At 59.0% G+C, this 23,257-nt stretch overlaps 2 protein-coding genes across 2 annotated transcripts in view; one reads left to right on the top strand and one right to left on the bottom strand.

Moving 5' to 3' along the window:
- Positions 1–19,393, bottom strand: part of Agpat3 (1-acylglycerol-3-phosphate O-acyltransferase 3) — an 86,380-nt gene extending 66,987 nt beyond the window's left edge. The window contains exon 1 of the mRNA XM_042687303.1: positions 19,299–19,393. The gene's annotated coding sequence lies outside the window, so the exon portion shown is untranslated. The remainder of the gene's footprint in view (positions 1–19,298) is intronic.
- On the top strand, positions 1,870–10,610 carry LOC122114212 (basic proline-rich protein-like). Its single transcript, XM_042687210.1, has 5 exons — positions 1,870–2,023; positions 5,635–5,745; positions 6,409–6,571; positions 6,613–6,725; positions 8,845–10,610. The coding sequence occupies exons 1-5, from the start codon at positions 1,870–1,872 to the stop codon at positions 10,608–10,610; spliced, it is 2,307 nt and encodes a 768-aa protein (XP_042543144.1).
- Positions 19,394–23,257: the final 3,864 nt, after the last annotated feature.

The raw sequence follows: 23,257 nt of genomic DNA, 5'->3' as shown, positions 1-23,257 counted from the left end.
CAGAAAATGACATCCGCTCCTCCGGGGTCACTGAGCTGGTTATCCAAGCTCGTTTATCCAAAAGGCATGACCCGATCCGCCCGCACGGCACCGGCACCGGCACCGGCGGGAGGATGAGGAGGGGTGGGCGAGGCGGCCACGGAGCCAGACAGCCCCCACGCGCTCCGGAGCCCGCTCTGCAGCCACGGGAGGGCAGCATGGGGTGAGCCGGGCAGGGGCATGGACGAGGCGATGGAATCTGCCTTGTTCTAGTAATTCACAGTGGCTCTCATGGCCCTTGGGCCACCCTCCCAAGGGACCCTCCCCAGAATCATGGAAACCCCATCCCGGAGCCATTCTCAGCCAAACCTCACTCCCATCTTATCTGGAGTGCAGGACCTCCTGCTGCAGCTGCAGGACTCTCGCCCTGGATTCTGCTTCAGCCTCAAAGCCTCCCGCCCCCTTCCGGCGCAGAACAGCCAGCACAGGCCCTCATGTCCTCACCTGCTTCGCCTCCTAGCACGAGGAACCGCCCGGGTCCTCCAGGCGCCCGGGAGCAGGCCGAGCCCCGCTGCCCTGCCGCTCCTCCCCACCACACATGCGGCTCCCAGCCTCGCCGAGCACCTGTGCTCGGCCTCCAGGATCCACGCAGGGGCCTGGGGCACTCTACTGCTGAGACATGGGCACGAGGTGTAGACTGCCGGGGAGCCAGCGCTACCGTGCTGTTTCTGTAGCCTTCCAGAAGCCCCAGGACAGGGCTGACGTAGGGTGGCCCCAGCTCAGGTGTGAGCGAGAAGGCGCGGGGCTGGGAAGCGCCTCCGCACTCAGGCACCATGGGGCGGGCAGGAAGGGCCACGGGGGCAGAGGAGGGCTCAGGGCACCGGAGGCAGCACGGCCCCATGTCCAGTTCCAGAGCTAGCCCTGGAAGGTCAGAGCTGGGGTTGTCGCTGCCATCCTGCTCAGGGTGCGCCCCCGAACAGGTTGACCCCAGGCAGCCCACGGTCTGAGCGCCTGCTTCAGCCCACGTGTGCCACTGTGGCGCACAGGACCTCTGACTCTCAGCAGCCTGGGAAGAACACACAGGAAGCTGAGACTCCAGTGAGAAGGGAAGAAGTATGCCGACCACGCCGCCATGACCATCCAGACCAGCGCCGAGAGCCCTGACACCTAGCCGACCACGCCGCCATGATCCATCCAGACCCGGCGCCAAGAGCCCAGACACCCAGCCGACCACGCCGCCATGATCCATCCAGACACGGCACCGAGAGCCCGACACCCAGCCGACCACGCCGCCATGATCCATCCAGACACGGTGCCGAGAGCCCGACACCCAGCCGACCACGCCGCCATGATCCATCCAGACACGGCGCCGAGAGCCCGACACCCAGCTGACCATGCTGCCATGATCCATCCAGACCAGCGCCGAGAGCCCTGACACCCAGCCGACCACGCCGCCATGATCCATCCAGACACGGCGCCGAGAGCCCGACACCCAGCCGACCACGCCGCCATGATCCATCCAGACACGGCGCCGAGAGCCCAGACACCCAGCCGACCACGCCGCCATGATCCATCCAGACACGGCGCCGAGAGCCCGACACCCAGCCGACCACGCCGCCATGATCCATCCAGACACGGCACCGAGAGCCCAGACACCCAGCCGACCACGCCGCCATGATCCATCCAGACCCGGCGCCGAGAGCCCGACACCCAGCCGACCACGCCACCATGATCCATCCAGACACGGCGCCGAGAACTCAGACACCCAGCCGACCACGCCGCCATGATCCATCCAGACCAGCGCCGAGAGCCCAGACACCCAGCCGACCACGCCGCCATGATCCATCCAGACCAGCGCCGAGAGCCCGACACCCAGCCGACCACGCCGCCATGATCCATCCAGACCAGCGCCGAGAACTCAGACACCCAGCCGACCACGCCGCCATGATCCATCCAGACCAGCGCCGAGAGCCCGACACCCAGCCGACCACGTGTAGCCTCCAGTCACCTGCTACTCGCCCTCATCACCAGCCTGACTGGCCGGGTACCACCTAGACAATCACCAGGCTGACAAGCAAGGTACCACAGGGACAACCAACAGCCTGACAACAGAGCACCACGTGGACAACCGACAGCCTCACACCAGGACACCACGCAGACAACTGCTAGCCTGACAAGCAGGGCACCACACCACGCCAGGCTGACAAGCTGAGTGCCACCTATTCACAGCTGGACAGTGCCGACGGCATGGACACACTGGACAATGGGAAGGTTCCTCTCCCAGATGGGAGAGAGCAGGACTGTGTACGACTTCATCATAGTACCCAGAATGGTGTGCAATTTCCAACTTATGAATTGTATCCTTCTAGACTCTTCTTAGATAATATCTATGGCCTGAAGATGCCTGTAGGTCACTGAAGCCCTAGAGCACGGTGCTGTGGGTGAGGACATGACAAACCATCACCTGTTCTTGCATTTATGGGAAACCTGCCTGGAGGGCCCCCGGGGCCCCAGCGCTGCAGCCCCGGGCTCCGGGGAGCGTGCAGCAGAGCAGCGCCCCGTCTGGCACGGCCGCCGGCAGCTTTGTGGGACAGAGGGCAAGCGCGCATGCATGCACGCGCACGCGCGCGCGGCGGCTGGGAGGAAAGGCCAGCAGCGCCCAGGGCTCATTTTGCGGCTCAGGTTTTATTCACCTCTCCTGAATTTTGCTTTACTTCCATTTCCCACTAAAACCTCCTTTGTTCTGAGAAGGAGCCCTGGAAGACTGAGAACTAATCACAGTGACTGCAAGGGCATCTGCTCAAAACAGGGCTGGGCATGGGTGTCCTAGCCGGCGTCCACCGCACACTGTGCCAGCCTGCCCGGCGAAGGGGGGGAAACAAGCCACAGAGAGCCGTCACCATGCCGGATGTGAGAACGACGACACAGAAGATCCCAAACCTACAGATGACAGGGAAAGATCCGAAGAGTGCCAGCTGTATCAACTCGAGCCAGCTGTACTCCTAACACCAGTACTGTGCAAAAGCCAGCCACCGGTGGCTCACACCTGTAATCCTAGCTACTCAGGAGGCTGAGAGCTGAGGAGTGCAGTGTGAGGTCAGCTCAGGCAGGAAAGTCCAGAGACTCTTAATTAACCACCAGAAAGCCAGAAGTGGAGCTGTGGTTCACAGTGGTAAAGCACTAGCTTTGAGCAACAAAATTCAGGGACAGCTCCCAGGCCCTGAGTTCAAACCCCACAACTGACAAAAAAAAAAAAAAAGGCAATTTAGAAAAATAACATTTGCGAAAGCAACAAAAATAGTAAGGGCACCCAGGAAGAAAGAGCACACAGATTAAGATAGTTTGTGGGGTATTAAAACACACAATGGAAAAACACTGACACAGCTGACCCTGCCAGAAGCACAGATTTTGGTGCTCCAAAGTGGGCTGGGAAGGTGGCGCAGTGGTAGAGTGTTTGCCTTGCATGCATGAGGCCCTGGGTTCAATTCCTCAGCACCACATATGCAGAAAAAGCTGGAAGTGGTGCTTCGGCTCAAGTGGTAGAGTGCTAGCCTTGAGCTGAAGAGCTGAGGGACAGCGCCCAGGCCCAGAGTTCAGGGCCTACGACCGACAAAAACAAAAACAAAACACAACAAAACAAAAAAAACTTCTACAAGAAGCCAGAGCCTAGTGGCTCATGCCTGCAATCCTACCTACTCAGGAGGCTGAGATCTGAGGGTCATGATTCAAAGCCAACCCAGGCAGGAAAGTCTATGAGACTCCTATCTCCAATTAACCATCAAAAAACAAGAAGTGGAAGTGTGACTTTAGTGACAGGGTACCAGCTTTGAACAGAAAAAGCCAAGCAAGGGGCTGGGAAGGTGGCTCAGGGGTAGAGCACTTGCCTTGCATTCATGAGGCCCTGGGTTCGATTCCTCAGCACCACATAAGCAGAAAAAGCCGGAAGTGACGCTGTGGCTCAAGTGGTAGAGCACTAGCCTTGAGCTGAAGAGCTGAGGGACAGCGCCCAGGCTGAGTTCAGGCCCCACGACCAACAAAAAAAAAAAAGGAAGAAAGAAAAGAAAAAGAAAAAGAGAAAGAAAAAGCCAAGCAAGAGTTTGAGGCCCTGAGTTTAAATCGTATTATACACACACACACACACACACACACACACTTTGGGGAGAATTAAAGAGCTAGCTACTGCTGAACCATGCAAGTGTCCTAAACTTTAAGATGGTCCACATCTCTGTGAAGGCCCAACATCCAATCAAGCTTCATATACACACAGAAACCCAAAGAGTTGCTATGCTTATATGCTTGAGCCACCTGTGTCCAGCTAGTAACTCCTGATAGTCCACAAACACACGACGCCTTCGCCGCGGTCTCCAGGTGAGCTGCGACCGGGTTGCTTAGGTCTGGAAGCAGCACCGTGGCTCCCACAGCCTTTGCGGCTGTGCCCAGTGCCTGAGCTGTGCCCCTGCCTGGTGCTGGGTGAAGCGCCCGTGCCAGGCCGCCCCGCGTCTCCGAATGGGCATCCCACGCACAGACCCTCCCCTCCTTTCTCTAAAAGAACCACCCTGGCTCTCAGGCTCTGGAGCACTTGTTAGATGCTGTGCAGGTCTCATCCAGCTCCAGGCTAGCCCACTGCTTTGTACCTTCTACCTCTTTTCTTCTGCTTTCAAAAGTCTTGGGCCTGGGGCTGGGAAGGTGGCTCAGTGGTAGAGCGCTTGCCTTGCATGCCTGAGGCCCTGGGTTCGATTCCTTAACACCACATAAGCAAAAAGAAGAAAGCCGGAAGTGGCGCTGTGGCTCAAGTGGTAGAGCGCTAGCCTTGAGCTGAAGAGCTGAGGGACAGCTCCCAGGCCCAGAGTTCAAGTCCCACGACCCACAAAAAAAAAGGAAGGAAGGAAAGGAGGGAGGGAGGGAAGGAGGTAGGGAGGGAGGGAGGGAGGGAGGGAGGGAGGGAGGGAGGAAAGATAACCGCTTTGGGTTCAATCAGACCCAAAGCTACATTCTGGAGCAAAGCAACCCAGCCCGAGCCTCCACCCACCAGGGGGCAGCACCACGCCCAAGTGGTTGTCTTGAGGATTCAGCAAAATAGCGTGTGGGTAGGACACATCCTAGAGGTCCAACCGCTGAGTCAGGTGCCAGCAGCTCAGGCCTACAATCCTAGCTAGGAGCGGGGGTGTGGCTCAAGCGGGAGAGCACGATGCTTGAGCAAAGGGTTCAAGGCCCAGCACCCACAGCAAACGCGAAGTACAGTCACTGCACGCTGTCTCAGCGCTTCAGGGCAGAAGCAATATCAGCAGAAACTCATAAAACCCTGGGTTCAGCAAGCAAGAGGAGCACAGTGCTCCCTGGCTGGGTGGCAGTAGCTTGCGTGGCGCCCTGCCGGGCTGGGTGTGCAGGGAAGCGGCCACTAGAGCGTTGGAGCCAGAGCAGCGGTGAGCAACTTTTGACCGCTGCTCGGGTTGTAACTCGCTGCTCCTCCATTTATTATGAATCCCCACACTTTCAAAAGGGACCAGAGACAATCTCCACGGACGATGCTTGTCACCGCGCTCCCTGTGCGTGGCGGTCCATCCTAAGTGACACCGAACTCCAGCCTCCGGGGCACCCTCTGCCTGTGGCAGCCGGAATGACAAGTGTGGCTCCTGAAGTGTATCCTGTCCACAGCTCTTCGTCCACAGGCAGAAGACGTGGCAGGCAGGGACAGTGCCCGCGTCTCCTCACGGCCAGTCACCGAGGCCGGCTCTGAAGGACCACCGCCCCCCTCCCCAGAGCCAGGTTCGGAATGTGTGGCCCACACGTGACTTGACATGGACCATCATAGCCCAGCAAACGCTAACCAAGCAACGCCGTCCAAAGGTGCGCAGGGACACGTCTGCTTAGAAGGCAGAACGCCTCAGAATCCGCCTCAAAGGTACCACGAAAGGAACTTTGGAAATGGCACCAGAGTGGCTCTGTTTTACATCTTGGAAATCCTTCAAGACCCTCACATTCTTCAAGTAACCAAAAGTAAAACCTCACGAGACGTCTGGACAGCCCTGCAGGAACAGAACCCCCGGGGAGAGGCAGGCCACGCCACTGACATGGGGCATGCACAAGTCTGCAGGGCAGGGACGGCCAGCCGTGGCTGGTCATGCCAGTGTGCTCACTCCCCACCAGCCACTTGGCCAAAGAGGGGAGGACCGGGGGCACGGGGTCGGGGAGGGGAGCAGGGGAGGATCGGGGGCCCTCGCCGTGGCCCCGAGTCAGCACTGCAGAGTCCAAGCAAGACCACAGGTGAGGAGGAGGGCCGGCGGGGCTGGAGCGGCGGCCCAGCACGAGCCTCCCCGTGCATGGAGCCGGGGCAGCCGGGCAGCCGCTTTCCAGGGCCCACGGGGCTGCGCCCAGCATCCAGCATTGTCCTGTCACCCCATGAGGCCCCCTCCTTCCCTCTCCTCCCAGCACACAGCGAAGGGCGGCCTCTCCCGCACAGCTTGGTTCTCGCTCCTCTGGAGCGTGAAAGGGATTCAGTGTTCCCTACCGACACTACGTTTACAGACTCTGAGGCCACGGACAAGCCTGAGGAGCCGGGCGACCCTCTGGCCAATTTGCAACCTAATCTCGGGCAAGCCACAAGCCCTGTTTCCTCTGGCCCTGTTTTCGCAGGGCCCAAGCTCCGCGCTCCGAGGTGACACGCATACACCGCACAGCCTGCGCTCTGGCCGGCCGCGAGGTCACCGCGGCGCTGGACACAGAAGCAGCCAGGCCTGGAGCAAACGGCCTGGGGCACTCGCATTTGGTGGCTCTTCTTTCCTAACTTCCAAAATTGACCAGTTACTTTCTCCTTGTTTCCCAGCGCGTGGCACAGGCTGACGCAGGGCATCCGCTGGGCTGGGGCAGCAGGCCCAGGCCACAGGGGCCTCCCCAACCCAGCACCCTCTTCAGCTTTCTTCCCCAGACTATATTTGCCCTGAGTCCAATTCCAGCAGTTATTCTGGCCAGTGCCAGAGACACACCTACAACGTGCGAGAAGCCCAGGAAGGCCTAGCACCGGCAGGCAGACAGCAGGCCTGTGGCGCTTGCTCAGAAACAGACAAGGCCTGCCGGGCGCTGGTGGCTCACGCCTGTCATCCTAGCTACTCAGGAGGCTGAGATCTGAGGATCAGGGTTCAAAGCCAGCCTGGACAGGAAAGGAGACTTTTATCTTCAATTAACCATTCAAAGTGCAGAAGTGGCGCTGTGACTCACATGGTAGAGCACTCGCTGGGCGCAAACAAGCTCAGGGACAGCGCCCAGGCCCTGAATTCAAGCCCCGCCACTGACAAATCAAAACAAAACAACAGTATACAAGACCGGAAGATGCCCTTGCTGGTGCCTGGACCTCATCATATATAACTGCTCTCTGAAACGATGTAATCACAAAGACCTTCTAGAGTGCACCGTGCTGTTGAAGGCTGATGCCCAGGCTGGGGGGGGGGGGGGGGCCTGGAGTTACAAAGGTAAGTGATCAGACTAGAAAGCAGGGTCCCCTGGGCTGCCTCCTCCCTCCCGGGCTGTGCCCGACCCGGGCCGCCCTGACCCAGGACCAGGGCCCAGCCCCGGAGGTGGCTTTTCCTTCCCATTCCAGGCCGTCCCGCGGCCGGTGGCCCACATTTCCCCTGGTCCCAAGATCGTCATGTTCCCTAGGAAAGAGAACCCCCTTGCTCAAGAATTCTCTTAGACAAGTGGTAATATTCTACAAGGAGAGGGAGAGGGAGGAGGGGGAGGAGGGGGGGAGGAGGGGAGGGAGGAGGAGGGGGAGGAGGGGAGGGAGGGGAGGAGGAGGGGGAGGAGGAGGGGGAGGAGGGAGGGGAGGGAGGGGAGGAGGGGGAGGAGGAGGAGGGCAGGAGGAGGGGGAGGAGGGAGGGGAGGGAGGGGAGGGAGGAGGAGGGGGAGGAGGAAGGCAGGAGGAGGGGGATGAGGGAGGGGAGGAGGGGGAGGAGGGGAGGGAGGGGAGGATGAGGGCAGGAGGAGGGGGATGAGGGAGGGGAGGGAGGAGGAGGGAGGGGAGAGGGGAGGAGGGGGAGGAGGGAGGGGAGGCCCGGGTCTGGACAGCCCTCCCACAGCACAGCCCCTTCCCCCCGCTCCCTGCTCCACCAAACTTCTCAGGAGTTTAGGAAACCGTCCGCGTCCCCGCCGCCCCCCCCCCGCGCCCCCCCCTCCCGCGCCCCGCGCCCCCCCCCCCCCGCGCCCCGCGCCCCCCCCCCCCGCGCCCCGCGCCCCGCGCCCGCGCCGGTGGACAGCGCCCCGCGGGGCGGGCGTCAGCCGCCGAGACGCGGGGATCCGCGGTGGCCTCCGGTCTCAAAGTCACCCCGCGCCCGGCCGGCCCGGCCCCGCCGCCGCGCTCGGGTCTCCGGGCAGAAGCTGCGCCCGCGGCCCGGTCGGCGGCGCGGGCGGCCCGGGACCCCCGCGGGGCGCCTCGGCCCGGAGGCCCCGGCCCGGCCCGGCGCGGCGCGGGCCCCGCGGGCCCCGGAGGCGGCCGGCCCCGCTCACCTGCCGCCGCCGCCCGCGTCCGTCCGCCCGGCCGCGCGGTCCGCTGGGCCCGGCCCGGCCCTGCGTCGGGGCTCAGCGAGTGCGGCGCCCGCCGCCCGCGGCCCCCATCCCGGCCCCCGCCCGCCCGCCGCCCGCCGCCCTCGGCCGCGCCGCCGCCGCCACTTCCTGTGCGCGGCGATCCCACAGTTCCGCCGGCGCGCGGGGCGGCGGGGACGCGGGGACGCGGGGACACGCGGGCGGGGCCGGGCGGGCGGCGGGGCCGCGCCAACGGTCGGGCCGGGGTGCGGGGCGCGGCGGGGCGGGCCGGGGCCGCCCCATCTCCCCGGGGCCCCGCCGCCGCGGACGCGCCCCCCGCCCGGGCCTCAGGGTCGGGGTCCCATCCGGGTCCTCGGGCCGAGGCCACCCCTGCCCTGGGCCGCGGGGGACCGGCGACGGCGTGCCCAGGCCGGGGAGGCGGCGGGCACCGCGGGGAGGACGGGCGGCCGCGCGGCCCGGCACGCGCCCCGGACCCGCCGGACCCCCGCACCCCCGGACCCGCCGGACCCCCGGACCCGCCGCACCCCCGGACCCGCCGGACCCCCGCACCCCCGCACCCCCGGACCCGCCGGACCCCCGGACCCGCCGCACCCCCGGACCCGCCGGACCCCCGGACCCGCCGGACCCCCGGACCCGCCGGACCCGCCGGACCCCCGGACCCGCCGGACCCCCGGACCCGCCGGACCCCCGGACCCCCGGACCCGCCGGACCCCCGGACCCGCCGGACCCCCGCACCCCCGGACCCGCCGGACCCCCGGACCCGCCGCACCCCCGGACCCCCGGACCCGCCGCACCCCCGCACCCCCGGACCCGCCGCACCCCCGCACCCCCGGACCCGCCGCACCCCCGGACCCGCCGCACCCCCGGACCCCCGGACCCCCGGACCCGCCGGACCCCCGCACCCGCCGGACCCCCGCACCCCCGGACCCGCCGGACCCCCGGACCCGCCGCACCGCCGGACCCGCCGGACCCCCGCACCCCCGGACCCGCCGGACCCCCGGACCCCTGGACCCGCCGGACCCCCGCACCCCCGGACCCGCCGCACCCCCGGACCCGCCGCACCCCCGGACCCCCGGACCCCTGGACCCGCCGCACCCCCGGACTCCCGCACCCCCGGACCCGCCGCACCCCCGGACCCCCGGACCCGCCGCACCCCCGCACCCCCGGACCCGCCGGACCCCCGCACCCCCGGACCCGCTGCACCCCCGCACCCCCGGACCCGCCGGACCCCCGCACCCCCGGACCCGCTGCACCCCCGGACCCGCCGCACCCCCGGACCCCTGTACCCCCGGACCCGCCGGACCCGACGCACCCCCGGACCCCTGTACCCCCGGACCCGCCGGACCCGACGCACCCCCGCACCCCCGGACCCGCCGGACACCCGGACCCCCCCGCACCCCCGGACCTGCCGCACCCCCGGACCCGCCGGACACCCGGACCCCCCCGCACCCCCGGACCCGCCGGACCCCTGGACCCGCCGCACCCCCGGACCCGCCGCACCCCCGGACCCCCCATACACACCCCCGGACCCACACACACCCGGACCCCGCCGCATCCCCGGACCCCCCATACACACCCCCGGACCCACACACACCCGGACCCCGCCGCACCCCCGGACCCCCCATACACACCCCCGGACCCACACACACCCGGACCCCGCCGCATCCCCGGACCCCCCATACACACACCCGGACCCACACACATACCCGGACCCCGCCGCACCCCCGGACCCCCCATACACACACCCGGACCCACACACATACCCGGACCCCGCCGCACCCCCGGACCCCCCATACACACACCCGGACCCCGCCGCACCCCCGGACCCCCCATACACACACCCGGACCCCGCCGCACCCCGGGACCCCGCCGCACCCCCAACTCCGCCGCACCCCCGGACTCCTCCCGGACCCCGCAGCACCCCCGGACCCGCCGCACCCCCGGACCCCCCATACACACACCCGGACCACACACACACACGGACCCCACCGCACCCCCGACCCCGCCGCACCCCTGACCGGGCCAGGAAGGGACCCTGCCCCAGCCGGGCCCCCGGAGAAACCCGCACAGCAGCCAGTGCTGGTGCGGCCCGCTAGACCTGCCTTCCCCATGGTTCAGGATCGGGACTCGAACCCCGTCCCCGCGCTCCGCCGCTGAGCCACATCTCCAACCCCTGAACCTCTTTTGAGCAGACACATCGGTGTCTTCCCCGACGTCAGGGGTGAGGAGATAACCATAAATCCACAGGCGCGTCCATCTCCTCGGTGTTTCCCCAGACTCCTGGTGCTACCTGGCCACGGCCACCGTTGGCCAGCAGCCTCTTCGGTTCCTTTCCACTTTTGGTCTCTAAGATCACACATTTGGGGTGGAAACGTGTACGCATTACCGGATGACTAGGAAAGGGTTAAAGAGGTTGTGCAGAAGGCTGGGACAGAGCCGCAGAGAAGCAGCTGGGTTTTACCAATGGGAGGCTCCGGCTGTTCAGAACAGAATTGTCACGTTTGGTTCCTGTGGCAGGCAGTTTAAAGTGGACTGCACCGCCTGGAGCTGGAGCCCACGGACCGATGGACAGAGCTCTCTGGGGCAGTGGTGTTCATGAAGATGCTTGACAGATGGATGGAAGAAGGGTCAGAGTGCCAGCCCTGTCTCGGCATGCCTACGTACCTGTGTGTGTGTGTGTGTGTGCGCGTGTGTGTGTGTGTGTGTGTGTGTGTGTGTGTGTGTGTGTGTGTGTGAGTGACAGTCCTGGGGCTTGAACTCCAGGCTCTGTGCCTGAAGCTTTGTGATCAAAGCTAGCGCTCTCCCACTTGAGCCACAGCTCCACTTTGGCTGTTTTGGTGGTTCATTGGAGATCAGAGTCTGATGGACTTCCCTGCCTATGCTGGCCTCTAGCCATGATCCTCAGCTCTCAGCCCTCTGAGTAGCTGGCATTACAGGTGTGAGCCACCAAAGCCGGCTTCATGTCAGCACTGGAGAGCTCCCTTGTAGTCCCGGGTGATTGGGTTATGTCTGGTGTGATTGATAAGCCCCAGTGCACATGTTTCAGATATTATTTGATAGATTCAAGGTGCCACCATTTCTTGGTGTAAGTTAGCAGCATGTGCCTCCTGGGGTGGTGGTGGACAGTGGTGGTTTGTTTGTACAAAGATGTAGAGTCATTCTGTCTTGGCGTTTATACTTAAACTGGAGTAACTCATGCCACACTGCTCCTTTATAAAATGGCGTCGGTCAGGGCAAGGCCTGGCCCGGAAGCTTCCCCTCTGCACAACGCAGATCAGGGTCCAGAGCAGGCCCAATCTCCTCAAGTTGCCTCAGGAAAAAAACACCCGTAGAGTAAAATACCATGAGAGTACACGCACCTGTCCTCCTCAGAACTGCACTGCTGATTTGCAGCATCCATGGAAATTCAATACTTCTAAACCTTCAGCCCTGCGTTAGCACTTTTAGAAATCTAGCTCAAAGGTAATTCCCACAGGCACCTGCAGGCAGGCATTTACAAGGGGCTGACTTAGAGTGCCGTCTACCATTACACACCCTGAACACACCCAAGGACAACTGGTTAAACTCCAGAATGTTCCAGTCCATATTTCTGTGTCAGTGTAACACTGAGACTGGAACTCAGGGCCTGAACCCTGTCTCTCAGCTTTCCCAAGGTGGGGCTCTATCACTTTAACTTCCAGCTTCTTTTTTTTTTTTTTGTCGGTCATGGGGCCTGAACTCTGGGCCTGGGCACTGTCTCTCAGCTCTTCAGCTCAAGGCTAGCGCTCTACCACTTGAGCCACAGCGCCACTTCTGGCTTTTCCTGCTTATGCGGTGCTAAGGAATCGAACCCAGTGCCTCATGCATGCAAGGCAAGCATCTACCACTGAGCCATTTCCAGCTTTTTATTAACCAGAAATGAGTCTTGCAGATTTCCCTGCCTAGGCTGGCTTTGAATTGGGATCCTCAGGTATCTGCCTTCTGAGTAACTAGGATCACAGGTGTAAGCCACCAACACCCAGCCTTTATGCTATTTCTAATGTAAGATCTTTTTTTTTTTTTTGGTCCGGTCGTGGGACCTGAACTCTGGGCCTGGGCCCTGTCCCTCAGCTCTTCAGCTCAAGGCTAGCGCTCTACCACTTGAGTCACAGCACCACTTCTGGCTTTTTTCTTTTTGCTTATGTGGTGCTGAGGAATTGAACCCAGGGCCTCATGCATGCAAGGCAAGCGCTCTACCACTGAGCTACCTTCCCAGCCCCTAATGTAAGATCTTTTAATGTGATAATTCTATGCACATTGATACAACAAGTCTCTGAGAGCTGCTAAATTAAAAATACAGGCATTGGTATGGTATATAATGGTCTACTTTCTGTATGGAAAAAAAAATCAGCTCTGTACCTAGAGAGCTCTGTACCTACTTCTGGAAGGATACATATGAAACTGTAGGTGGGCATGAGCAAGGAAACATCATACACAAGACAGGAACGATTAGATTTATCCTAAGTACACATTTTATAGTCCCCTTGTTATCTACGCATACGATGGCCGCCTGGTCGTGGCTCATAACTTTATCGACAGTCTGATCTCATTTCAATCTGTTTGGAATCTGTGCTCATTCATGTCCAGAATCTGCAGCTGACCGCATAAGCGTTTGAATAAACACTGCAAGGAACTTGGACAGCAGCCAGGGCCCCGGCCCCCCGCCGGGCAGCTGCTAGCCACTAGCCGGTGCCGTGCTCACCCGCCGGAACGCCAGCATTAGCCTGCACCTGGAGCTGCTGGGGCCTGGGTTCTTTCACTTAGCAAAGGTAGGGAAGGGTGAGATGGAAACCGGGCGCCGGGCCGGCAGCCGAGCGGTCGCCTGGCCCCAACCCCCTGGCCGCGGCGCCATCCCCCTCATGACCCAGTACGGCTTCTGTTTTCTTGCGAGGAGAGAAGCTCGGAACCCCAGCCTCCTAGGTTAAAAAAATGGGGCGTAAAAGCTGAGAAGTGGGGCGCAGCGAGGGGTTTGTGGGAAACGGGGCCGTGGCACGGGGTCCCCGGGATGGGGACAGACCCTGCCCTCGGGAGGAATTTTCTAATATCCTGTCTCATAAGTACACAGCGTGGGAGATGACCCCGCAGTCCACCAGCAGACCTCTGCCCACCCTACGCGCACCGGCACAGAGCCCCGGCACAGAGCCCAGGCCCAGGCCCAGGCGCCACCCGGACAAGAGCTTTACTTGTGTGCATGTTTCTTAGTTGCTTTTTCTGGAAAAAAAAAATGATGCCCCCATTCTCGGAAGAAACCAGAGTCCTGGGCCCTGGGGGAATCCGGGCCCTGCAGGAATCTGGGCGTTTGTTCCTGAACGTTTTTTGTTTTGGTTTTGTTTTTTTGGTCAGTCGTGGGGCCTGAACTCTGGGCCTGGGCGCTATCCCTCAGCTCTTCAGCTGAAGGCTAGCAGTCTACCACTTGAGTGTCAGCCCCACTTCCGGCTTTTTCTGCTTATGTGGTGCTGAGGAATTGAACCCAGGGCCTCATGCATGCAAGTCAAGCACGCTACCACTGAGCCATCTTCCCAGCCCCATCGTTCCTGAACATTTTAAGCTGACTCGACTCAAGTGCAAAAATATGCAAGACTAAAGGTAACTTTTCTGGAAATATACCAACTGCCGGTGGAAGCGCGTTACATCTTTTCAGTTCACACCTGATAGGAGGGAAGTGAACACCAGTGGCGTTGTCAGGTGGTTCGCTGGAGATGATCTCCCGGGCTTTGCTGCCCTGCCTGATTTTGCTCCTCAGCCTCCTGGCTCGTTCGTGTCACAGGTGTGAGCCACCGGTGCCAACATGCGTGAGATGCCGGGCGGTATGGAAACGCTGCCGTGCCCGGGGCAAGACCGTTGGCAGCCACTGTGTGCCCAGTGGTCTGTTGGGCCCACTGAGCCACCTTCCCAGCTCTCATTACTGTTTTTGCACAAGTATCTTTTCAATCCATTCTCTGATGTACACAAAGCTGAGCACAGTGGTGCATGCCTGAGCTCCAGCTGCTCAGGAAGTTGAAGAGGGAGGAATGTAACTTCGTATTTATTCCTTTCTTTTTCCCCCCAGAGACTGGGACTCAAACATTGTATCTGACACTTTTGTTCATTGGCTGGTACCCTACCACCTAAGCCACACAACCAACTCCTTATTCTTTTTAGGAAAAAGATTTAAGCATGGACATCATGGCTTGATTGGGCATAAAGTGCTCAAAGATCCCACACCTCACCAGGTGCTGGTGGCTCACACCTGTAAACCTAGCTACTCAGGAGACCGGATCTAAGGATCATGGTTCAAAGCCAGCCCGGGCAGCAAAGTCCTGTGAGACTCATTTATTTTTTAGTTGGTCATGGGGCTTGAACTCAGAGCCAAGGAGCTGTCCCTGAGCCTCTTTGTGCTCAAAGCTAGTGCTCTACCACTTGAGCCACAGTGCCACTTCCAGCTTTTCAGTGGTTAATTGGAGAAAAAGAGTCTCACCTAGACTTTTCTGCCCAGGCTGGCTCAAACTGTGATCCTCAGATCTCAGCCTCCTGCATAGCTAGGCTTGCAGGCGTAAGCCACCGAAAAAACCAGTGGTGCTATGACTCAAGTGGAAGAGTGCTAGCCTTGAGCACAAAGATGCTCAGGGACAGTGCCCAGGCCCTGAGGTCGTCCTTCCTTCCTTCCTTCCTTCCTTCCTTCCTTCCTTCCTTCCTCTAGAAATCCCATACCTCTGAATGCCGGAAGCCGGGTCATTTCTGGAGGAGCTGCGGGGATGCGGCTAAGGCTGGGTGAAGGGCCAGCCTCCCCCAGGCGCTCAGGACAGGCCGCTGTCACTACAGAGAACTTGGGAGCTTTCCTACCTCAGTTCACAGCTCCACGGTCCCACAAACCCTCTTGGGGCTGTCCTCTGCCCTGGCAGAGTCCCTAAGCTCCTGTTTTCCATGGGGGCCGCTCGGGCAGAGCCCTGCCCCCACCCAGCCCCGCTCAGGAAGCGGAAGGCTGGCGTGGCTCTGTGCCTTTGTCACAAGAGCCCTCTCTGCCTCTGCCAAGGAGCTGGGGGGCAGGAGGGGGCACTTCTGCGGCTCTGCTGAGGACGGAGCTCCCACCGCCAGCCTGGCTCTTTGCTTCTTGTTGGGCCAAAGTAGGGCAGTGGACAGCAGTGGCCACTGCCCATGTGGCACAGGCCTCTGGGAGGATCTCCCCTGTGAGGAGCCCTGCCCCTCCCCCTCTCCTAAGGGGGCTCCCCTCGGCCTTCCCAGCCCACCGCCATGGTCCCCGAAGCTCTCTCACTGCCGGCCTGCATTGCTAGAGCTCCATAGGCCCGAACTCAGATGCCGTGCTGCCGGATTGACACGGCCTCATTTCCCCAGGTGCGCGAACACGCCTCCCCGCAGGCCTGGCCGCAGGCGGCTCATCCCAACCCCGCCTGGCCACGGCCAGGTCCCCCGGCAGGACATTCCACTCCCGACCTGACTCTAAGCACCTGGCCCAGCACCTGAGGAACTACCGCCTGAATTTTACTCCTTTATTTCCTTGTTAAGACCCATCTAAGCCGGACCCCACCTTCACCTCCTCGGCAACCTCCAGTCCCCGGGGAAGGTTAGGCCCCTCACTGCGCCTCAGTAAGCAGTCCCAGCCCGTGGAAGACGGAGTCCGGCTTTTCCCCTTCTCCATTTTCCTAACGCCGCCCTGCTTTGCCTTGTTTATGTGTTGTGCACTGTGTAGCCAACATACAGTGCAGGGCTGGGACTTCAGCCAGGCATGGACGCCTACAGGGGAGCCTCGGATAGCTGCTGGCCTGCAGATTGCGGCTTTGCCTCTCCTGGTGGCCCTCCCATCCCTCTGTATAGAACTGTGTCCCAGTCTCTATTTTTCATTTTTCACCTGGAACTGAGGCTTGAACTCAGGGCCTGGGCACTGTCTCATAGCTTTTTCACTGAAAGCTAGTACTCTACCACTTGAGCCATACCTCCACTTCAGATTCTTGCTGGTTAATTGGAGATAACCGTCTCTCATGGTTTTTTCTACCCTGGCTGGCTTTGAACTGTGATCCTCAGATCTCAGCCTCCTGAGTAGCAAGGTTACAGGTATTAGCCACTGGCACCTGGCTTTCCTTCCCATCTCTTTTCCTGCTTTCTCAGGGACCACACATGGTGGCTTTATGTGCAGCCCCCTCTCTTGGGGCAGATGCCCCCAATCCCAGTTTCCTAGCTTCTGACCTTGAAGGAACAGGGATCTGAAACCCAGCCTTGAAGACTTGAAGTAGGGTAGCAGACCTTTGTCCCTGCCAAAGGGCCAGATCAGACTCTGTCTCCCTGTTAGCGAAATGAGTCCCTTCCCACAGCCTAGTCCATCCCTTCCCTTCCCCACAGCCTGGCATGCCGTCTTCCTAGGCAACACAGTAAAGGCAGTAAATAATCAGCCTCCAACCCACTTTGCTTGGGATGGCACTTTTCTGGGGCAGCCGTGGATGAGAGGCCTTAGCCATTCTGGACTTAGACTCCATTGTGAAGGCCTTTACCAAAAGTTCCCATTGTAAAGACTTTTACTGAAAGTTTTCCAGGTTCCTGGAAAAACTGCGAAATGTCCCAATAACTCCCCTAGCAATAGCCATCAGCAGATGACCGGAAGGCACCTAAAGCTCCAGATGTTTCTTAAGATAGCATAGTTAACACAGTTTGCTGCTTACTGCTTAGCCCGTGCACACTAGCCAATAAGACATTACAAGATTCACTCACTAAATGTCAACCAATCATGTAACCGCTAAGTTAGAAACCCCCTACCCTTGCTGTCACCATAATAAAAACCCTGCTAGGGGCTGGGAAGTTGGCTCAGTGGTAGAGCGCTTGCCTTGCTTGCATGCATGAGGCCCTGGGTTCGATTCCTCAGCACCACATAAGGAAAAAAGTCGGAAGTGGTGCTGTGGCTCAAGTGGCAGAGCACTAGCCTTGAGCTGAAGAGCTGAGGGACAGCGCCCAGGCCCAGAGTTCAGGCCCACGACTGAATCCAAAAAAAAAATAAAAAATAAAAACCCTGCTAAACTGGAAGTCAGGGCTCTCGATCTAGACCCGCTGCGTCAGTGAGGGTCGTGAGTCCAGGGTCGGAGCTTGCAATACATGACTCTCATGGTCTTGCATCAGAATCAGCTCCATGGTGGTCTTTGGGGATCCTTCTCTGGGGCAGCTACCCCCATAGAAGGCAACAAGAGCCCCTTCGAGTGACCTCAGGTCTGGGCAGCTGGAGGACCCTTATCTACTATTTGGACAGCAGCCATCCATCCTAGTCTGCCATGATGAAGCCCCTGGCCCACACATCCACACCGGGGTCTCCACCTCCTAGCCCCTTCCAGCTCCTCCTAAACCTCCTAGGTTATATAGGTCACCCCAGACAATGGCCAGCGCTGCTTCTCACTTCTCCCTTGTGAGAAGGAGTCTTGCCAGTCCCTTTCCCGGCAATAAACCTTTCTTGTTCTCTGTACCTGGATGTCTGCGTGGTTCTCTGGCCAAGTCTAATAATCTTTCATTTAATCTTTCACTCCCCCACCCCAGAGCCAGGCTCTCTGGGGGCTGTGGCATAAAAGTGGCCTCACAGTGGCCTAGGAAGCCTCTCTCCAGTGTCCTGAAGGGCTGGAGGCAAGCATGCCAGTTACAGCCCGGCTGACCCAGCAGGGAGCCCACAACCTCCAGCTGATCTATAATTGAGCTCTCATTAGTGGCTTCGCAGGTGGCCTGCTGAGAGCCTGCCTCGGCCCAGCCAGGCCTGGCCCTTCCTCTCAGAGCCTTTATTGAGGAGAGGTCATGACTCAGAAGGAAAGTGAGTTGGACGTGGAAGATTTGCCTGTGGCCCAGTGCGAATACACGCAGCTCCCTCCTGCCGGGGAGGAGTGCTAAGGGCAGACAGGGAGATATTATTCTTCAACAAGTAACCAAGGGCCCCAACTCGGAAGGTAAAACTCGGAAGTAAACTATCAAAGCAGTTCGGTTTCCCACCCACCATATTTCCTTTTTAATGTTCAGTTACAAAATTGAGAGAGACAGAAGAGATTGTCTAAATCTGCCTTTGCCTTTGAAATGGCAAATCTGGGAACTCTCTGAACTTGTAGAGACAGAAAGAATAAAAGGCCTGTCTGGAACGAGGGAGGCCCTGTGGGTAGCAGGCCGCTGGGCGGCTCTCCCACCTTACCCGCCCAGAACCCCAGTGGGAGGATGAGTTGTGGCTGGAGCATTCACCTAGCTCAGGAAGGATTAAAGTTCCTGTGCCCATGCGTGGCTCGTGCCTAAAATCCTAGTTACTTGGGAGGCTGAGCTCTGAGGAGTGAGGTTCAAAGCCAGCCTTGGTAGAAAAGTCTTCGAAGACTGCCATCCCCAATTAACTAGCAAAAAGCTGGAAGTGGAACTGAGGCTCAAAAAAAAAAAAAAAGCGGTGGCCACACCTGCAGCTTTTCCCACTTGTACGTCCTGAACGGAGACCTCCGCATGGGTCAGACAGAACAGAGTTTATGGGGTGGGGGAGCAGACCCCCAGCCCGCATGAGACGGAGGTGTGCAGAAAAGGAGAGGAGAGGGCCATGCGAGGCTGGCGCCTGGGATCCGGAAATACAAGCTGGCCTGTGGGAAGCAAGCTTCCCCTCGCATAGCCTGTCTTCATATCATCTTCACGGAAATAGCCTAAACTCGAGAGACTACCTTGTTTCTGTTCCAGCAGTGAAGTGATAACATCCCAGAATTCCGCCAGGGCCGAAGCCTGTGATGAGGGCCAGGCAGGCCTCACCTGTGACCTGCCACAGCGCTAACGCTGAGTCCTACCTTCTCACCCCTGCCCCTGTGCCAGCGCAGCCAGTGTCGCACCTCTGGAGACCCCTGGAGAGGTGCAGTCTTCCATGTTGTCCTTTCTCTGTCCTTCACCACGTCTCTTTAGCAGGCACTGGCACAAGTTGCCAGGTCTAACTGGAGAGTCCTGGCCTTTGGACCTGTCTGAGTGCGGCGGGGGAGGGGTGTGAGCGACTCCAGGTCCTGGGCATCGTAGCCCAGACCGGTATTCCAGCAGAGGGAGGGGACGCACCAAGGCCAGGTGCGGGGAGCGAACAGGCCCCTGCAGACCAGGGGAAGCACGCAGCATAGAGTGAGACCCTCCCGCAAAAGTAACTAATAGCTGAGCGTCCGTGGCTCACGCCTGTCATCCTTGCTACTCAGGAGGCTGAGACCTGAGGATCACAGTTCAAAGCCAGCCCAAGCAGGAAAGTCTGTGAGACTCTTATCTCCACTAGAAAACTGGAAATGGTGCTGTGGCTCAAGCGGTAGAGCACTCATCTTAAGCTGAAGAGCTGAGGGACAGTACCCAGGCCCAGAGCTCAGGCCCCACAACCAACAAAAATAAAACAAAAAAACCTTAAATCAGGGCTGGGAAAGTGGCTCAGTGGTAGAGCGCTTGCCTTGCATGCCTGAGGCCCTGGGTTTGATTCCTCAGCACCACAAAAGCAAAAAGAAAAAAGCCAGAAGTGGCGCTGTGGCTCAAGTGGTAGAGCGCTAGCCTTGAGCTGAAGAGCTGAGGGACAGCGCCCAGGCCCAGAGTTCAGGCCCCACGACCAGACCCAAAAAAACAAAAACAAAACAAAAAAAAAACCCTTAAATCCTCAAAGGTTAAATCCTCAAACAAACAACACAATTAATAAATGGGCTAATGATTTAAAGAGAGACTTCTCGGAAGAGAAAAATGGCCATTGGACACTTGAAGAAATGCTCGTCTGGCACTGGTGGCTCATGCCTGTAATCCTAGCCACTCAGAAAGCTGAGATCTGAGGATTGCGGTTTGATGCCATTAGGTCTGTCCAGCAGAACAGCCCCTTCTCCCTCCTCTTTGTGAAGGACAGCACATAGCACATGGCCTTACCAGAAATCGCCTGCCTGAAACCAGTAATAGTCACTTGTAGCTCCGGGTCCTCCGAGGTCACTTCCGCGTGGACTGTAGCCGCCCGGATAGCCCTGTCTGCCATCAGCTCCTTGCTTTGAGCACCTACATCTGGTGCAGCGCAGAGGTCCGGTTCTCCTAATAAACTCCCTTCTGCCTATCCGTTCTCAGCAACCCTTATATCTGGTGCTGAAACCCAGGAGGGGACAGTGTCAGGAGCCGCTGGATCCCTCCACTCCTCGTTCCAAGGGTCACTGCGCCCCTTGGCTGCCCCTCCTCAAACCCAAACGGCCCAAGGAACCCTTACAGAAGCCAGCCGGAAGTGGCGCTGCCTGTCAAAGTGGTAGAGCACTGGACTTGGGCAGAAGAGCTCAGGAACAGCCGCAGGCCCTGTGATCAAGCCCTATGACCTACAAAAAGAAATAAGAAAAGGAAATGCTCAACATCCCTGCCCATAAAGGAAATTCAGATAAGAGGACATTAGCTCTCACCTCAGCCACGAGAATGGACATCATCAAGAGCACAGAAAACAAACGCTGGCACGGATGCTGCCAACAGGAAATCCTAACACGCTGTTTGTGGGAACGTACACTTGTCCAACCACTCTCTGCAAGAAAGAACGATACTGTGCTGCTCAAAAGGAAATGGAAACTGGGTGCCGGTGGCTCACTCCTGTCATCCCAGCTACTCAGGAGGCTGAGATCTGAGGATCACGGTTCAAAGCCAGCCAGAACAAGAAAGTCTGTGACACTCTTATCTCCAATTAACCACCAAGAAACCAGAAGTGGCACTGTGGCTCAAGTGTCAGAGCACTAGTCTTGAGCTGAAGAGCTGAGGACAGCACCCAGGTTCAAGACCCACGACTGACCAAAAAAAAGTAAATGGAAAGACTTGGGAAAAATTCTATTAAATGAAGACAGACAGACCCAGAGAAATGGATACACCTAAGAGGGGGAATAGAGGGAAGGAGAGCAGGGGGATGAATAAAAGGGGCAGAGGGAGCCAGAGGGCAGTCAAGCATTCATTGTAGCCGGGCACTGGTGGCTCACGCCTGTAGTCCAAGCTACTCAGGAGGCTGAGATCTGAGGATCACAGTTCAAAGCCAGCCCGGGGAAGGAAAGTCTGGTAGATTTTTATCTCCAATAAACCACCAGAAAACAGGAAGTGGTGCTGTGGCTCAAGTGGTAGAGCGCTTGCCTTGAGCTGAAGAGCTGAGGGACAGCGCCCAGACCCAGAGTTCAGGCCCCACAACTGACAAAAAAGAAAGAAACAAAGAGGGGGGGGGTGAGGGAGGAAGGGAGGGAGGGGGAGAGAGAGAGAGAGAGAGAGCATGCACGACCCCATCATTGGCACGCAGCACTGGGTGGTATGGGTTTGTGTCCTGACCAGGCCAGGGCTCCACAGGGGTTCTGCCCTCCCTGCCATACTTGAGGTCTTCTCATCCTGCTGCCTTGCTCCTGCTCCTCTGGAGCCTTCTCTAGCCTCTGCAGGTAGTTCAAGACCCCTGCCCAGCAGATACGGCAACTGGGCCCCATCCACCTTATCTGAGTCAGTGTTTGGGTGCTCTGTGCCATGTTTGGGTGCTTGGAGCTGTGATTGGGTGCACTGCGTCAGTGTTTGGGTGCTTGGAGCCGTGTTTGGGTGCTTGGATTCATGGTTGGGTGCTTGGAGCTGTGTTTGGGTGCTCGAGCCGTGTTTGGGTGCTTGGAGCCGTGTTTGGGTGCTTGGATTCATGGTTGGGTGCTTGGAGCTGTGTTTGGGTGCTCGAGCCGTGTTTGGGTGCTTGGATTCATGGTTGGGTGCTCGAGCCGTGTTTGGATATTTGGATTCATGGTTGGGTGCTTGGAGCTGTGTTTGGGTGCTTGAGCCGTGTTTGGGTGCTTGGATTCATGGTTGGGTGCTTGGAGCTGTGTTTGGGTGCTCGAGCCGTGTTTGGGTGCTTGGATTCATGGTTGGGTGCTCGAGCCGTGTTTGGATATTTGGATTCATGGTTGGGTGCTTGGAGCTGTGTTTGGGTGCTTGGAGCCGTGTTTGGGTGCTTGGATTCATGGTTGGGTGCTTGGAGCTGTGTTTGGGTGCTCGAGCCGTGTTTGGGTGCTTGGATTCATGGTTGGGTGCTCGAGCCGTGTTTGGATATTTGGATTCATGGTTGGGTGCTTGGAGCTGTGTTTGGGTGCTTGAGCCGTGTTTGGGTGTTTGGATTCGTGTTTGGGTGTTTGGATTCGTGTTTGGGTGCTTGGATTCCTGTTTGGGTGCTTGGATTTGTGTTTGGGTGCTTGGATTCGTGTTTGGGTGCTTGGATTCGTGTTTGGGTGCTCGGAGCTGTGTTTGGGTGCTTGGATTCGTGTTTGGGTGCTTGGATTCGTGTTTGGGTGCTTGGATTCGTGTTTGGGTGCTTGGATTCGTGTTTGGGTGCTTGGAGCTGTGTTTGGGTGCTTGGATTCGTGTTTGGGTGCTCGGATTCGTGTTTGGGTGCTTGGATTCGTGTTTGGGTGCTTGGATTCGTGTTTGGGTGCTTGGATTCGTGTTTGGGTGCTTGGATTCGTGTTTGGGTGCTTGGATTTGTGTTTGGGTGCTTGGATTCGTGTTTGGGTGCTTGGATTCATGTTTGGGTGCTCGGAGCTGTGTTTGGGTGCTTGGATTCGTGTTTGGGTGCTCGGAACTGTGTTTGGGTGCTTGGATTCGTGTTTGGGTGCTCGGAGCTGTGTTTGGGTGCTTGGATTCATGTTTGGGTGCTCGGAGCTGTGTTTGGGTGCTTGGATTCGTGTTTGGGTGCTTGGATTCGTGTTTGGGTGCTTGGATTCGTGTTTGGGTGCTTGGATTCGTGTTTGGGTGCTTGGATTCGTGTTTGGGTGCT

This window comes from Dipodomys spectabilis, unplaced genomic scaffold (assembly GCF_019054845.1).
Source record: "Dipodomys spectabilis isolate Male_0828 unplaced genomic scaffold, ASM1905484v1 ptg000107l, whole genome shotgun sequence".
Lineage (NCBI taxonomy): Eukaryota > Metazoa > Chordata > Mammalia > Rodentia > Heteromyidae > Dipodomys > Dipodomys spectabilis.
Note: the sequence above shows the minus strand (reverse complement) of the source record. Positions and strands in the feature narration are given on the sequence as shown.